The 17209-nt window shown below is 39.0% G+C and overlaps 1 protein-coding gene across 5 annotated transcripts in view; it reads right to left on the reverse strand.

Annotated features, from left to right (window-relative positions):
- Positions 1-701: 701 nt before the first annotated feature.
- Positions 702-17209, reverse strand: part of CCDC141 (coiled-coil domain containing 141) — a 284155-nt gene continuing 267647 nt past the window's right edge. For 3 of the 5 annotated variants that reach the window (XM_072612510.1, XM_072612511.1, XM_072612512.1), the window contains exons 25-29: positions 10568-10722; positions 10342-10471; positions 10100-10253; positions 5396-5590; positions 702-829 (exon numbers count right to left, since the gene is read on the reverse strand). In XM_072612510.1, coding sequence (XP_072468611.1) covers positions 826-829; positions 5396-5590; positions 10100-10253; positions 10342-10471; positions 10568-10722 — 638 coding nt within the window. In that variant the 3' untranslated portion in view covers positions 702-825. Of the gene's footprint in view, positions 830-5395; positions 5591-9018; positions 9540-10099; positions 10254-10341; positions 10472-10567; positions 10723-17209 lie in introns of those variants that run through there. The other 2 variants (XM_072612514.1, XM_072612513.1) reach the window with 2 other exon arrangements.

Consider the following 17209-nt stretch of genomic DNA (forward strand, 5'->3'; position numbering starts at 1 on the left):
AAGAGCTTAATTGGTTTTGACTCCAAACAATTTTAAAAAACCAAGCAAACAATGAGTCAAGAGATCAGTATAGCTAATTGGGGGTAGGGATTGAATTTGTAATTTTATTGGTATAGGGAACTTCCAAGTGAGGAAATTTCTTCCTCTGATGCAGGTTGGTACCTCCTCTGATACTTAAATTCTTAAAGATAGCTAAGTGCAGTTAGGGCAGTTAAATGGCACAGTGGATAGAGGCTGGGCTCTCAGAGTCAGGAGGACCTGAGTTCAAATGTGACCTCAGATATTAGCTGTGTGACTCTGGACAAGTCACTTAATCCTGTCTGTCTCAGTTTCCTTATCTATAAAATGAACTGGAGGAGGAAATGACAAACCACTCCAATATCTAGAAATCCCCAAATGGAATTCCAGACAGTCAGATTTGTGGTGTCCTACATAGGCTTAAAAAGCCACAAATTAACATTTTCTATGTTGTATTTTTTAAAATTTTGTTAAGTATTTCTCAGTTGCATTTTAATCTGGTTTGAGCCTCACTTGCACTATTGTGGACCAAAAGCACCTATGTGCTGTATGTATATTTGACCCCTCTGACCTAAAGCACTAAGAGATTAAGTGACTTGCCCAGGGTTACATAGCCAATATGCTCGGAGTTGGGATTTGAGTCCAGGTCTTCTGACTTCACAGGCAGGTCTCCTGTTAAACATCTTCTAAGTTAGCTTGTTCTCTGACACTTCTCTTGTATCCTCTCCATAGTAAGTGGCCATTCTTGTTGACATTTTCTTCATGTCCCAGATTCCGTCATCTCTGTGTTGCAGGAGTCCTTTGTTTTTACCTGGGCAAACAAACAAACATAACTCAATATCACGTCTCTGCTTTTTGTACACATGCACACACACACACACAAACACACACACACTCACATACACATATTGACACACATACACTCACATACACACACTGACACACACACACACATACTCACACACACTCACACACATACACTTACACACACACTCACACACATACACACACACACTCACACACACCACTTAAGATCTATTTCAAGTCCCAGATGAACCCTTTCTCAAACACCCTGATATCCAGTGATTTTAGGATAGTGGTTTTCAAATTAAAATGGAAGTCAGAAAGTAATTAAGAAAGACTGCAAGTGGTGGAAGAGCAGAAAAATCTCTCCAGGTTCTAGACCCAAGTGTTCTTGGCTACCTCTGGAATCAGAATGTTCCTGTTTGTAGGCTTTCTGTTAAATATCTATTTAGATGTGAAAATGATAAAATTATGTGCCAAGGATAGAATAATAAGATTGATGCAAATGACGTGGCTAGGGTCTCTACATTAGTCAGCATCCATGTTTTTTCTCCTAGGCAGACTTGAGAATAGAGGATATATCATTCATTTGTATTTGTGTCCCCCCACCCACTCAGCATCTAGTGTAGCACGTTGCACATAGTAGGCTAGTCATAAATGTTTGTTGATTGATTGATTGGTAGAAAAGTAGATGTTAGTGAGTGAAAAATAAAAAGAGGGAGCAGAGAGAGTTGAGGAGAATCCTTCAGAAGCTTAAGCTGAAGGTGAACCTGCTGCCTAGAGAATTCAGCTTGAGCCAGGAGTAGGAATCTTTAAGCTCCATTAAGACCTACTGGCTCCTTAGAGATTTGATAGTGCTGAGCCTACAACGCTTTCTTGCATTGGGGAGGGTAGGGGGTGTCAAGTGGTAGCAGAAGACTTAGCTCATATTCATATAGTGAATTTTTAAAGATTTAAAAGGTGCTTTCCATACAATAATCTTGCAAAAAGGGAGAACAAGCATTATGGGCTTCATTTTATAAAGAACCAAGCAGAAATTTGCAGAATTTAATATTTAATTCAATTTAAAATTTTAAATGGAAAATATCACTAACATTTTATTTTTTTATCACTATCCATTTTATTTTTTATCACTATCCATTTTATCATGGAGCTGATATTTATATGGTTTAGAATAGTTGTCTCCAAAATTTTTTGATTATATACTCCTATCAGTAAAACCTTTTTAATCATAAACCCTAATGTATGCATATTTACTTGTTTATAACTTTTATTCATGAGCTAAAGTACTGAAATAAGTACATGACAGAACTTAAATAAAGATGAGAAATTTTAAAAGGAGGCAATAAAAATAAAATACTGTTTGATTTTAGAATGGATTTTCAATCTAGGAGTGAAGAGTTTATTGAAAAAAGGAATGATATGATTAGATGAGTGCTTTAGAAAAATCACTTTGGCAGCCGTACGGAGGATGGATTGTGGATGGGGGAGAGAATGGAGGCTGGGAGACCAATTAGCAGGTTATTGAAATAACCCAGAGTTAATGAGGGTCTTAACTAAGGGAGAGAAAGGGATGGCTGTTAGAGGTGTCATAAAGGTAGAATTGATTTGGCAATAAAATGGATGTAAGGGGTGAAGAGTTGAGCACAATGCCAAGCATACAATATGGGTGATTAGGAGGTTGGTAGTAGATCAAAGTACCCTAGGCATTGAGAGGGATGCTTGGAGAGAAAGGTATGTAATGAGATATTTTTCCCCACCCAAAACGAAAAAGGGAGAAGTTGGACACACAGAACAGAATTTTCCTCACAAGGGGCACTTGCCAAAGTCACAAGGTGAAGGGGAGTGCACGGTGTGGGTACGTTGGTAGAGGAATTTTCCAAATGGCACCTATGCAGATATTATTGTAAGTACTTAGGTAGCAGTCCTGTTATAGTTACCTTGAGGGATTGATGCCTAATTAGGAAAGGGACAGATTGGGAGCTTATATGGTGAAAAGGGAGGCAGAATAGGGGAGTTTGGGAGGTTAATGATAGGTATGGTTGTGTTGAAATGCAATTGTGGGTAAAATGGAATGGGATTCATCTTCCCACTTTCTGGTCCCCATCTTTAACAGATTATTGATTTAGAAGACCAGAGTTCAATGGAACACAGAGAAAGGTTTCTCTATCTAGACAGGCACATCTAGTTCCATAACCACATAGAATTTCCAGTAAAAACAAAATTAAGAACTTCCATTCCAAGAAAAGAGTGGACTTGGATTGTTATCTAGTTAATTCAAAATAAAAAAAAAAGAGTAAGACTACGCTACTCTCTGTCTGGTTAGAGGACCAATGTCTTAGTTATAAATAATGTATCTCCTTACCTTTAGCCTTAGAGAAATTTCTGAGTCCAAAATTAGACTTCCCTCAGGCCTTAATTTGATGGGTGATCCAGAAGGATGTACCAAGGACAAAGTTCAATTTACTTTAGAACAGCAGTTTTCAAACGTTTTGTTCTTAGGACCTTTTTATACTCAGTAATTAATGAGGACCTCCCCCACTCCCTGGAGCTTTTGCCTGTGTGGGTTCTGTCTATAAATATGTAGTGTATTAGAAATGAGAACATCTTAGTACTATTATGAAATAGTTTTGGCCTTCTGGATGCCATGAAAGGACCTTCAAGGGTGCCTGGACCACACTTGGAGAACCATTGCTTCAGAGGAAGTGAGGCAGGAAGAATCAGATCAACAATCTGGAAATAGCTCTGACACCTCAAAGGAATCCTGCAAAGAGTCATCTTATCTGTACTGCTCAACTGAACACTCTTTTCCCTACAGGCAAGGCTTTTTAGATTTACGATTAGTAAAAAGAATTGGTTCTAGCTGGGAGTAGACTAGAGGATCTGTAGCTGTGAGACTATTCCTTAACATTATGTTTTAATCAATGGGTGAGACACGAAAGTGGTTATGGAGTGGAATGAAACTGGCATTTTTTTCTATTGAGATATTTTCTATTGAGATACTTTATTCTATTGAGATATTTCCTGGCTTAGCAAGTAGATGATTGGTAGTTTCCCAGACTCATAGAAGCTAATCTATGTTGGAATGTTGTATTTGACCAAGTAATGAGTTAGCAATGTTCCACTGAATTTCAAGGATTGTTGTGAGAATCAGCATTGTTGCATTTATTCTTTGTTCTTAAAGAGAACTATGACCTCAGGGAGATGATGACATGATTTAGAGTTGACTTTGATTTGAGTGAGGGAGGGCTGTGCAAGGTCACAAACCTTACTTTCTCCTCCTGAGCCATCTGGGTCCAGGGACCAGATATTCATCAGGACAACCGGAGATGGCCCAGGATATAATGGGAGACCCTGGCCCTTTTAGGCTAAGTTCTTTTCAAGTTTTTTGAGTGAAGTAATGCCATTCAGCGAATAGGCCTCTTTAAAAAGTGAGTCTGGGATGGCCCCTTTAATTAAAAAAAATCAAATTGGGAGGGGAAGACCCTCAGGGTTGCTGGCCAAAAGAGAGACAGTTACTATTTATATTCACTCTGAGCCAGGAGGGCCCAAAAACAGCCATTAAGTGGTGCTTCAGCAGGGACCTCTTATTGTCCAATCTATGAGCTCCAGAGTGAAATGAGTTTAAGCTTGGTCTTTCAGAAAGAAATCTAGCCAGTAAACCCCTGTGAGAAGCAGCATGTCATGGAACATAAAAAGTAGGCTTTGGAGTCAGGAAAACTTGAGTGCACGTTCTAGCTGTCACATACTGACTGTGTGACCCCGGACAAATGACACCTACATGCTCCTAGGCAATTTTCTAGCACTATGAATTATGGATTAATTGTTCACCTTCTTTGACAGGAGTTTCTCACCCAAATTCCCTGTATCAATGAAATCATAGGTCCAGTAATTTTTTTAAAGGAGACAAGTGAATTTTTCTGTGTTTCAGAATATTTGTGGGATCTTCCCTTTGGAATTTATCCTTACCAAGTAAAATGTAGCCCAATGGTAATGCCCTTGTTGTTCAGTCATGTCCAACTCTTTGTGACCCCATTTGGAATTTTCTTGGCAAAGATGCTGAAGTGGTTTGCCCTTTCCTTCTCTAGCTCCTTTTATAGGTGAGGAAACTGAAGCAAACAGGGTTAAGTGACTTGCCCAAAGTCACACAGATAGTAAGTGTCTGAGGCTGGATTTGAACTCAGATCACTCTAACTGCAGGTGCTCTATCCACTGCACTTTGCTGCCCAGCAATACCTTAGGACTCTTTCCTAAGGCACAAAGATAAATGAGATAAATACCTGAAGCAATTTATATTTCAGGTGTGTCTTTCAAATAAATGTACACAATTTTAATTCGATGCATTCATGAGGTCCTGGTAATAACTAGTATTATCATCACTTACTTTTCCTAGCTTTCATTTATAGCAAAGTCTTAGAAAACTTAAATTGTTTTATATTGCCTCAGAACTGTGGCAGTGCTGTCTTCTTGGACTAACCCTAAATCTTGTCCTTAAAAAAATGATGATCAATAATCTGAATATTCTTTTTCGCAAAGTACTGTTATTATGGTTTAATCTTTGTGGAATGAATACCTCCAGAAACTTCGTCTCATCTCCTCTCTTGGCATTTGAGATTCTTCCTGGGTTACCACTGCTCTGTTTTCTCTTTCTTCTTTCTCAGAATAATGATGCTTTTCCATTCCTGGACAATGTCTTCTGTGAATTTTCCTGTACCCTGGGTGGAGAACTGCAAAATCCTGGTAGTGCTCCCAAGCTGTGGGGAATCTCCTATATCATGGGAACAAAGTATTTTCTGAACATCTTCCACATCTTTGTGGTTTTGGCAAACTGGACATTTCAAAAATTTGTTGTAGGTGGTATGGGACAGGGCCTTGCTATACAGAATAATGGTGATGAGTCAATGATGGAAATATGCCCCATGATGAGAGCACTTGCTACAGGGTACTGGAAATTCTTAGTGACTAGGATCTAGTCACTTGTAGGGTTCTTGTAAACTGACTTTTTATAGACCTTTTATCTTGGACTTGCAGGTGCATGTAGGATGTTGGGTTTCTCTGGTCAAAACCACCCAGGGCGCAGGTTAAGCTTAAAGCCAGCTCAGAAAAATCTGTCCTAGCCTTGGGTCACTCCCAAAGTTTCATAGAAACTTCCTACCATTCCTTGACAGACTAGGGTGAGAAATAATTTTCAGGGTCTCCTTGAAAATTTCATTGTATTTTAGGGAGTTGCTACAGGGTCTGGACTAATCTATGACTTCCCCCAAACTCCACTCTACAGAGTAGATTATAAACCAAGGGAGCAACTTAGAAACGCCTCCCCAAACATGACCTACAATTGTCCTCTAACCTTCCTCTCCTTCCTACTCAAGAGTGGGTCTCCAAGCAACACTAATACCTAGTGGAGAAAGTATTTAGTCACTTCCCTCCTCATCCCCACCCCAGGGATTTCCAAAACTTCTGGGACTGCCTGAGTTGAGAGTAGTTATTAAATAACAAATTATTGGGGAGATCCCTGACATTTCCCCAAAATGTACTCCCACCTAGACTATCTTATCTAGGTAGAGCTGTTGCTTCACTCAAGCAGAAAATCTTACAAAGAATTTAAAATAAGGTGAATTCTGGCCCATTGTGGTCCACTCAGGCTGGCTTGGGCAGGGGGTAGGGGTAACATCTTTTGTCTAGATTTCCCAAAGTTGGAGGTGATTTGGAAGTAAATGACATCATCTCAGTCACATCCCCTAGCTCCTCATTAGAATAGATCCACCTTTCATTATAATATTCATCCTTTCTCATTACTTGTTAACCAATCAGAGTCAGTTGCCACCCTTAGGAACACCCACTCTTCCAAGGGTATTAAGTGGGTTCCATGAAGGGTCTTTGGCATTTGAGAGCATCACTGACCCCTTTCTATTAATTATATGCTAGCATAATTAATAGAATGATTAATTACCCAGAAATTATGTCCCCTGAACTGGGACTCCAAAGCTATATGAAGATTTAGGAGCAGACCACTGAGTCTCCTCCAAAGCGAGACATTAGGGTAAATGCTCCCTAGTAAACCATTCTCTGTGGCCACAGAAATTTTAAGTAGTGTGGGCATCAGGAAGAGTTTTTTGTTGTTCAGTGTTTCATTCTTGTTTGAGTCTTTGTGACCCTGTCTAGGGTTACACAAAGACAATCAGGAATCAAAGCAAAAATAGAATATTCCATTTTGTAATTTATTTCTTCATACGTTACATACTGAATACCTGTTATTAACATAATAATGCTCTAGTTACTGCAGGGGCTACAAAGAAGTTTAGTACAAAGTCTCTTCCCTCAAACAACTTATGGTCAGTCTTCAGAAACAAAGATTTGAATGCACTGATTCTATTGTAGCTTCAGGCTTTGGGGGCCTATTGGGCTGTCTAGTTCCAAGTAAATTATTCCACTCCCACTGCGAAAGAGACTAAATCAGTACAATTCATAATGCCATAGGTTAGGTTATCCCATTTTACACTATTAGAATCATCTGCATGCACATTCACAAAAGGAGTTGAAGTTAGAGAACCCAGGTTCAAATCCCAGCTTTACCACTGACTATTTGTGCAATCTTAAATAAATGGATGAACCTCTCTGGAGCCCAGCTTCCTCATTTATAAACTGAGAGGGCAGGCCTATGTGACATCCAAGGTCCTTTCCAGCTCTAAATCTATGACCCTATGAGTTTAGCACAGGACTGGGTACCACCTTCTTGGTCTAATATTTGGGAAAAAATTTATTCTAGCCTTTAAATGTGTAAAATAATGATTTATTTATCTAATTTGCTATCTAGTCAAGTAAGGAGGTGACAAGGTAGTGTGATAGATAGAGTGCTGGACTTGGAGTCAGACTCATCTTCCTGAGTTCAGATCTGCCCACAGACACTGTGTGACTCACAGTAGTCACTTAGCCCTGTTTGCCTCAGTTTTCTCATCTGTAAAATGAGTTGGAAAAGGAAATGGCAAACTATTCTAGTATCTTTGCCAAGAAAACCTCAAATGGGGTCATGAAGAGTCAGACACAACTAAGACTACTGAATAAGAAGAATGAGAAAATAAATAGCCTGTGAATTCATGCATGAGTCAAGTATTAAGTTTATACCTCATACATTAGATAGTGACAGTGAAAGGAAGTTACATTTTGAAAAAAGTGATTCATACATGCCTGAATAAATAAATGTATGTTTTTCACAGGTTTTGCTTTATACTTGCTGACTGATTTCAGAAGTTCTCCTTTTCCAGTAAGCTTTTAAAATGGAGAAAATAAATAAGCAGCTAAAATGTGATTATGAAGTCTCCTAGGATTTAAAGCTGGGATGGAATATACGAATCATCTTCAACTTCACAGATGAGGAAACTGAGACCCAGATAAGTGATTCTTCAAAGTCACACAAGTAGTATGGAGTAGAGGCAGGATCGCAACCCAGGTTTTGTGGCTACAAATCTTTCACTCTACCATACTACGTTCTAAAGCAGGACTTCTTGCCTAGGATCTGTGACTTTGTCAAAAAAAATATATGTGTGTGTATGTGTGTGTGTGTGTGCGTGTGTGTGTGTGTGTAAATCTGATCATTATATTTCAACATAATTTATTTCCTTAGTAATCCTATGCACTTTATATTGTGCATTTAAAAACAATTTTGAGAATGGGTTCACTGGACTGACAAATGGGTCCATGACACACAAAGAGTTTAAAGCATCTCTTCTCCTGATACTGGCTACAGAAAGGTGACCTGCAATGGTGAGAAGAGTGCTGGACTCAGAATAAGGAGCCCTGGGTTCAAACACTAGTTCTGATGCTTACTATGTTACCTAGGAGTAATCATTTTATCTCTCCAGATCTCAGTTTTCACATCTACAAAATGAGTAGATTTGAGTAGTTTAGGGTAAATAGGAAGGGACCAATAAGGTCCCTTCCAGCTCAAAATCTATGATACTAAATAAATTTCTCTAGTTACAAACAGAAGACTTTATCTAAACAACATAGAAACAAATCCATATTTTTGTTTATTGTTTTAGACATTTAAATACAAAAAGTTTTCTCCCTCCTTCTTCCTTTCTTCTCTTCCTACCTTCCTTCCCTCCTATCTTCCTTCCCTCCTCCTATCTTCTTTCCCTCTTTCCTTCCTGCCCTTCCTTCCTTCCTTCCTTTCTTCTTTCCTTCCTTCCTTCCTTCCTTCATTCCTTCCTTCCTTCTTTCCATTTTCTCTTTCTCACTTTTCTTCTTTCCTGTCTGCCCACAGATGCCCATTTTTAAAATCTAGGAATTCTACATTATAGACATCTGGATTCCTAACCCAGGTAACCTGCTAGGTTTCAAAAACCCATTTAACCCATAACTACTTTAAAAATATAGTAGTATTTCAGCTTTACAAAACTACCACTTGTAAGGAAATTTCAACAGAAGATCTTAGACTCCAGGCTTCCCCTGGGGTTGCCAGGAACAGATTGCTCCAAATGATCACCCTGATGGTTGGAGAGGGACCCTTCAGCTTCCAAACAGCTGCCCTTGTGGCCTTTTGCAGGTGCTCCACAGAGTGAGGGCCTGGGAGAGGATGTAGGGCAGTCTGGAAAGCATTTACACACTCCAGTCAACAACTGAAAATGGAACTCTTGCGTGCAGTCTCCACGGAAGCCTTTGAGCCCTCCATGTAACATGGGGAACTTGCCTTGTCACAAAATAAATACCAAGTTGTCCTGGAGGGTGGAATTTATAACATGGGAAATATGTAATCTATGAAAGGAAATATTTTTAAATGACCCTATTTTAAGTTACTGGATTATGTACACTAGCCCCACCCTGTTACAAGGTGCTTTTCTACTTTGTTTATCCCTAGTCTCAGCTGTGAGAGTTAATTGAAAAATGAGATAAGGCTGGAGTAAAGGGATGTGAATCTGGGGCACAGAGCCTAGGGTGAGGAAAGGGACCTGGGCTAGAGATGGTGAAAAGCAAAAATTGGGAAGAGAGAAAGAGGGAGGGAGAGAAAGAGAGAGAGAGAGAAAGAGAGAGAGACAGAGACAGAGAGACAGACAGAGAGACAGAGATAGAGAGAGAGAGACAGAGAGAGAGTCAGAGAGACAGAGAGAAAGAGACAGAGAGAGAGAGAGAAAGTGTAGTAGGAGTAGTAGAAGGGGAGAGAAAAACCTGGTGCAGGGACTACTAAGTAGATAGAGGAAAGAGGTGGAAACAGGGCACTCCCAACTCCTAGGTTTTTACACTTAGGGTAAATAGTTCCCAATGACATAATTGAAATCACCTCACTGAAAACTGTCTTGTCATTGTCTTCTGGCTGATGTGTGCAGCTGAGCCCTGCTCCTCTCTGTCTGTGCTTGTACATTCTGGTAAAACCTTGGGTCCATTTTCAGCTTTTGTCTCAGTTATGCAGCACATTTCTTCTCTTTTCTTTGTCCCTAAAAGAAAATGCAAGATCTCCTCAGGGACGAGTTCTCTCTTTGCTCAGATGAGTTCTCCTGGCAGAGTGTGTGCCGGATACGTTACCTGTAACTATGATATTTGCTGAACAGCTTGCCTCTCCTACTGCATTTCTAGCAAAGCAAATGTATTCCCCAGTATCTGAGAGCATCACATTCTTTTTAAAAAGGTAATAATTATCGCCTAATTTCTGAATCTGCAAACAGAAAATATGAACACAAGAACATGTAATTCAAAGAGTCAGGAAATAGCTTGTTCTTCTGTAAACAAGGGGAAAACACAAAGGGCATACATTGATGTCTCCTGCTGCCACTTGGACATTATCTTTGCTCCAAATTACATTTGGCCTGGGCCTTCCAGAGACTGCACAGTGTAGAATTAAGTCTTCTCCCTCCTTCAGATTGACAGGTCCGAATTTTTCTAAGAACTTTGGAAGTTTTCCTTTTACTAACAAGAAAAAAAGATATTTGATCCTTTAAAATGAAGCAGCCTCATTATATCGAATTTGTTCATCTTAGGAAGTATTATTGGACTATATCATTTGCTTTATTAGTTGAATCAGGGGGAAACAGGCCGTGGTGGTTAACCACGGTGGTTACTTACACTTGATACAGATAGAAGCATCTTTTGAATTTCTGTTCAAGTCACATAGTGATGGAAAGAAGAGCTACTAGGAATTTAGCAGGAAAAACAATACAGCCTTTAATTTGGTCAAATCTCATTCATCAACATGGTAGCATACTCAAATAGGTTGTGTAATAGTAAATTACAACTGTTATATCTCTGGGGATAGGAAGTAATCCAAAGGACCACAGCATTTGCTCTAGAGGGCTCTAGAGCCATTTAACAAGAGATAGCAGAGAATAATATCGATCAAGGCTGGCAAATAAATTATATATTTAAAAAAATTTGGTTTCTAGTGGTGTGTAGATGAGATTGAACCTATCAAAATCCTTCCTTCCCTACTATTCCCTTGGGACAAATTATATGTTATTTGTATATATTAGACTGGTTGTATAATTTCATCATTGTAGGAGTGCTTGGTGACAAAACTCTTCTACCAATATTGGCTCACACCTTCTCCATGACTTAAAGCCTTAGTAAGTTGTCTGGGAGTGCTCAGAGTCAAATGACTTATTGGGGTAGCACAGCCAGTACATGTCAAATAATCAAACCAAGGTCTTCCATTTAATATATTTCTCTCTGACATATGTGTGTGTGTGTGTGTGTGTATACACACAGGTGCATCTGTGTGTATACATTCATATATATTATTTTTTAATTCACATCTAACTCTTCATGACCCCATTTGGGGTTTTCTTGGCAAAGATTCTGGAATAGTTTGACATTTCCTTCTCTAGTTCATTTTACAGATGAGGAAACAGGGTTAAGTGAGTTGCCCAGGGTCACACAGTTAGAGGCCAGATTTGAACTCAGAACATGAGTCTCCAGGCTGGGCACTCTATTCACTGTACCAGCTAGCTTCCCTATAGTGGAAATAGTAATGAGAAATAATACATAACATAATAAATACTGTATTAAAGAGTCAGGAGACCTGGATAGAATACAGGCTCTGACACTAGCAATATGACTACAGGCAAATCACTTATATTCTCCGAGCCTCAGTTCGCTTATCTCCAAAATGAAAATGATGACACTTGAAGAGGGACAATGTACTGGATTGGGAGTTAGCCCTGCAGCTAGGAAGACCTGGGTTCATGTCTTGACTCCGACGGATTATCTGTGGGACCCTGAACAAGTTATTTAATCTCTTAGTGGTCCATATAACTCTAGAAGTCTATAAATTGCAGTGCAATGTCAATCTGCATTGGTAGAGAGAGTTTTCTTAATGGAAATTCCCTATATCAACAATTCTTAAATTCCTTGGTCTCAAAAACCCACTACACCTTGAAAAAATTATTGAGGATCCCCCAAAGAGCTTTTGTTTATGTTATACCTATCACTATTTAGCCAATTGGGAATGAAAACATCTTAATATAACAATATGAAAATAAAACCGACCTTTTATGACCTTTTTACATAGCATGTGTGTTTGTGCACAAGATTCTCGTCCCACGGTTGTGCTGGGAAAAGAGTTTTTATAAACATCAGAGCACATTAGAAATTTGAAATAATTTTAGTGTGACTACAGCCTTGATCTGGAGAAGTCTTCAGGAGTTTAAGCTCTAAAAACAATAGGATAAGTTAACCAGTATTGAAACAATTGTTTTTTTAAAAAAATAATGTCCCTGACCTTCAGCTATGTTATGACATACACATCTTGCACAAGTAACCCTTATGCTTTTCTTAATCCCAAATAATTTTTTCTTAAAGTGTGTTTTATTGCATGACCTCCTTGAAAGTTTCCATACAGCATCTCAGAGTTGGGAGGAAACATAGAACCTATCTAATTCAAGCCCTACCTGAGCAAGGGTCCTTTTCACAAGATGAAAGATGACAAGTAGTTAGCCAGACTTCTCTTGAAGACTCCAAATGAGGGGGAACCCACTATCTAATGGGGTCATAGATCCAGAGATAGGAAGAACTTAGAAATCATCAGTTCCAGCTCCCTCCTTAGACAAGAAAATCGGGGCCACAGAAGTTGAGGGGTTTGCTGAGCATTACACAAGTAGGAAATGGCAAAAAATGGGGTCCAAATTCAAGTGTTATGGACTCTATGTTTAGGGTTCTTTTAACTGGAATATTCTTCCTCCTACCTTTGACTAGCTCTGATCATTACTGCAATTTTTTCTAATCATCCTAAATCGAAACTTCTACTTGATAGTCCTAGTTATGCTCTCTGGGGCAAGCAGAACAAGTCTTTTCTCACCTAAAGGCAGTAAGGTGGCACAATGAATAGAGAGCCCCTTCTACTCTACCATTATACATATCTTAAGTGACCCATGTCTCAACAATGACAAGACAAATATTTTAACCAAGAAGATACTCTCCAAAAGAATTCATGTTGTTATTCAACTAGCAATTGTCAAACATTTACTGTATGGAGATTCTATGCAAAATATGCTTTTACCCTCTACCCTGAAAGATAGTTTAAAAAACTCTTCATCATCTATTTGGTGAATTATTCTTTCTTGGGTTCCAATCTTCCAAGAAACCTGAGGCATGAGGGTTTTACAGCAGAGAATTGAGGCCTTTGACCATAAGAGTCTTAGCATGTGTTTAGCCAAGTCTTCAACTGCTTTCTATTGCAGACTTTTGTTTCTGTGCTTTCAAATTGATTTGCTTCTTGTCTCGATGATAATAAGGGATTATAGGGGTCATAGATTTAAAGGCAATCTAGTTTAACCTAATTATTTTACAAATGAAATTGAGACCCAGTGAGGAAATGCTTCATCTTTCCCATGTTGTTTTCTTTCCTGTTACAAGTTATGTTTACACCACCTTGTGTGCTAAATTTTCTTGTCCTTTCAAATATTTTCCTCCCATACCAGGTTTTGGGCATTGCCCTGTGAATGGCAATAAAGTTTTAATGAGTTTATGAAAGAATGATTTATCACTCATGGTACATGCATGCAGAGGTCAATCTATGAGCTGTCTGTATTCTATGTCAAAGGGTTTGGGGAAACAGTAAATTTAAGACTTCTGCCTATACTAAATGGATATATAACCAAGCTGAAAGAAATAAGGGAGTTTTATCCATGGTTCTAACTGATGGGAAGAACTATTTGAAGGTAGTGGGTAAAAAATGCTATCTTCCAATGCCTGATTATCAAAACTGAAGAGTTGGAAATACAATCTAATTTCAAGCAGCCTATCTAGTTGTGTATGAGTCTAAAGGACACATTAGAATCATTCTAATGAGTGGCTACTCATGACGCCACTTGTATTTGTTGACTGTTTAAGTATATTATGGAGACCTAGTGTGACGATGTATAGAGCGCTAGACTTGAGTCAGGAAGACCTTGGGAAGGAAGGTAAGATTCTGCCTTTGACACAACTGTGTGACCCAGGCCACTTCACTTAACCTTTCTGGGCTTTAGGAAACTCAACATCAGATCATAAGGATTATAGCATTAGAGCCAGAAGGAAACTTACAGATTATCGAGGCCAACCGTCTCATTTTTATATGTGGGGAAAGTGAGGCAAAGGGAGGTTGAATGATTTGTACAAGACCACACAACTAGTAAGTGGTAGAAGTGGAATTTGACTCCAGGTCCTTTGGTTCCAAATCTGTTCTTCGGAAGTAGATAGACTTGGGTCTAGAGTAAGGAACACCTGAGTTCATATCCAGCCTCAGATGTTTACTATCTATGTGACCTTGGGCAAGCCTCTTAACCTTTGTCTGCCTCAGTTCCCTCAGCTGTAAAATGGAAACAATAACAGCACTACTTGCAAGGTGCTTAATAAATACTTGTTTTCTTCCTTCCTATAAAAGGTAGAACTGGAAATATCCAAAATCTGGTACTCGGAAAAACTGATCTGTAGAGGTGGAAGGAGTTGCGATTCCAATGATATTACAGACCACTGATGAAAAATTGTGACATTTTGGTGAACTACATAATGCTTTCACCTGTGTTTTCATGATAACTTATCATTTCCCTTATGGCTGTAAAAAAGAAAAACAAAGACAAGAATAGTATACTTGTGGAGCAGTATTTAATCATCTTAATGAACATTATATAAAGAGCTGCATTAAATTCTCAAATAGAAACATGACACCTCCTCCTCCCTGCTTCTCCTTAGAAGAGAAAAAGGTCATTTATATCTAAACTAAAAACTAGGTGGAAAAAGCCAGTATTTATCCAATAAAATACAAGTTATGGCTACCCTAAGTGCTGTATTCCACAAGAAGTGTAGTCAATGATACAAATCTCACCCTGTTCCTTCCTAAAATTGTAGTTCAGTAGGAAGACTAGAATTCCCTACCTCATTAACAAGGCCAATTTTGTCTATACCATATAAAATGAAGTGACAACCTGACAGTTATTTGGTCTGGCAAATAATCTGTGTATTCATCTAAATCAGACAATTCAAATCCCAAATCAAAATTACTTTTTTTACTTGAATCATCCAATTTGTCTCAAATTAACCACTTGATCGTCACTGTCAAATTAATATTTTGTACTGTGTAAGCTAGTGTTATGTAACAATGATTATCACGTGATTGACAAAGCCTTCTTGGACTTCCTAGGTGACAGCTAGAGAAAGAGATTAATAATAAGTAGTCAATAATAATTAATCATAAGTTGCCAAGAGAGGGAGGAATACATTTTATTATAAAAATTTCAGTGAAGCCTGAGGTTCTTTGTCATTATGGAGACACAGTGTACTGGAGAAAGCATATTGATTCTGGTGCCAGAGAAGATGGATTCATGATCTGTCCCTTCACTTTCTGAGTGACCTTGAGCAAGCATTTCACCCCTAAAGCTCCTGCCACTTTACTGTCTTGCAATTCTCCCCTTTTAATTCTATAATTCTGTACTTTTCTCTTCTTTTTTCTCTCTAACTGCTTGGTCTCTTCCAGTCTCTTGCTGAAACCAGCATGGCACAATGGAGAAAGCTCTGGAGTTCAAACTCTGCCCTTATCACTTACTACCCAGGTAGGCAATTTCTCTGGTCCTCAGTTTCCTGAAAAGAGGGGACTGGACCTCTGAGGTCCTTTACACTCTCGAGCTATGATCTCATGAGCTTTACTTAACCATCCACTCATACAAGGGTAGTATCTTACAAACAATATTCTAGAGGTAATTAAAATGCCATTCTGAAATGCTGACCCCCTAGGTGATGCAGTAGATAGAGCTCTGGGCTTAAAATCAGGAAGACCTGAGTTCAAATCTGGATTCAGACACTGACTAGCTGTGTGACCCTGGGCAAGTCATTGTTTGCCTCAGTTTTGTCATCTGTAAAATGAGCTAGAGAAGGAAATGGCAAACCACTTCAGTTTCTTTGCCAAGAAAGCCCCAAATGGGGTTATGAAGAGTCAGACACAATTGAAGAACGACAAAGCTTAAGTGCTAATCCTTCCTTTTATTTCTTCTGACATACACTATCTGTGTGACCCTGGGGAAATCACTTTACCTTTCAGTGCCCTTGGCAATTCTCTAAAATTCTAAGTTGTAGAGAGGACATCTATAATGAGAGGAATGTTGCTTATTAGGGATTCCCTACATCAATGGAATCAAGGTCTAGTCCAAAAAAATTAATAATAGACCCCCTAGGTTAAAACTCATTTTTACTCAACAAATTTTTATTAATCACCTACTGTGGGCTAGGAGCAGGAAAATATATAATGTTTATGAAAAATAGCCCTAGCCCTCATGGAGGTCATCTTAGAAAGAAGGCACTAGCATTAAGGCCAAAACCTTTTCTTTTTTAACAGAAGGTGGGATTTTAGATGAAATTTGAAGACTGGGAAGGGCTTGCCATAGACCATCCTGTGAAAATCAACCTGACTAAATTCATAAAGACTCATGACTTCACCTCCCTAGGCTTCAGGGTTGGACTAATTGTTTTGCGAAGTCCCTCCCAGATCTAGAGCTGTGGTCTTATGAGCCTATGGTGACCACAAGTTTGTCTACCTCATCATGAATTGTTGTTCTTGGTCATAATCCTGGATCATCTCCAGTCATCCTGATGAATATCTGGCCACTGGGCCAGATGGCCCCGGAGGAGAAAGTGAGGCTTTCAGTCCTGCCCCACTTAAAGTCAACTGCAAGTCATGTCATCATCTCCTTGAAGTCATGGTTCTCTTCAAGAGCAAAGGACAAATAGCATCATCCACAATCTTAGTCATAGCAATATGTTAAGCCATGTGCTAAGGCATGGGGCAGGGGCCATTCTGCCTTAGTGAAGTTTAGACTCACACAGATAGAACTGTGAATTTTTTAAATATTGAAGTAAGATCTTAAGTATAAAGAATCCACCAAAGGGGAAATATGCTACTCACCTCCTGCCAAAGAGGTGATGGACCTAA

The sequence above is a fragment of the Notamacropus eugenii genome, chromosome 5, assembly GCF_028372415.1.
Source record: "Notamacropus eugenii isolate mMacEug1 chromosome 5, mMacEug1.pri_v2, whole genome shotgun sequence".
NCBI lineage: Eukaryota > Metazoa > Chordata > Mammalia > Diprotodontia > Macropodidae > Notamacropus > Notamacropus eugenii.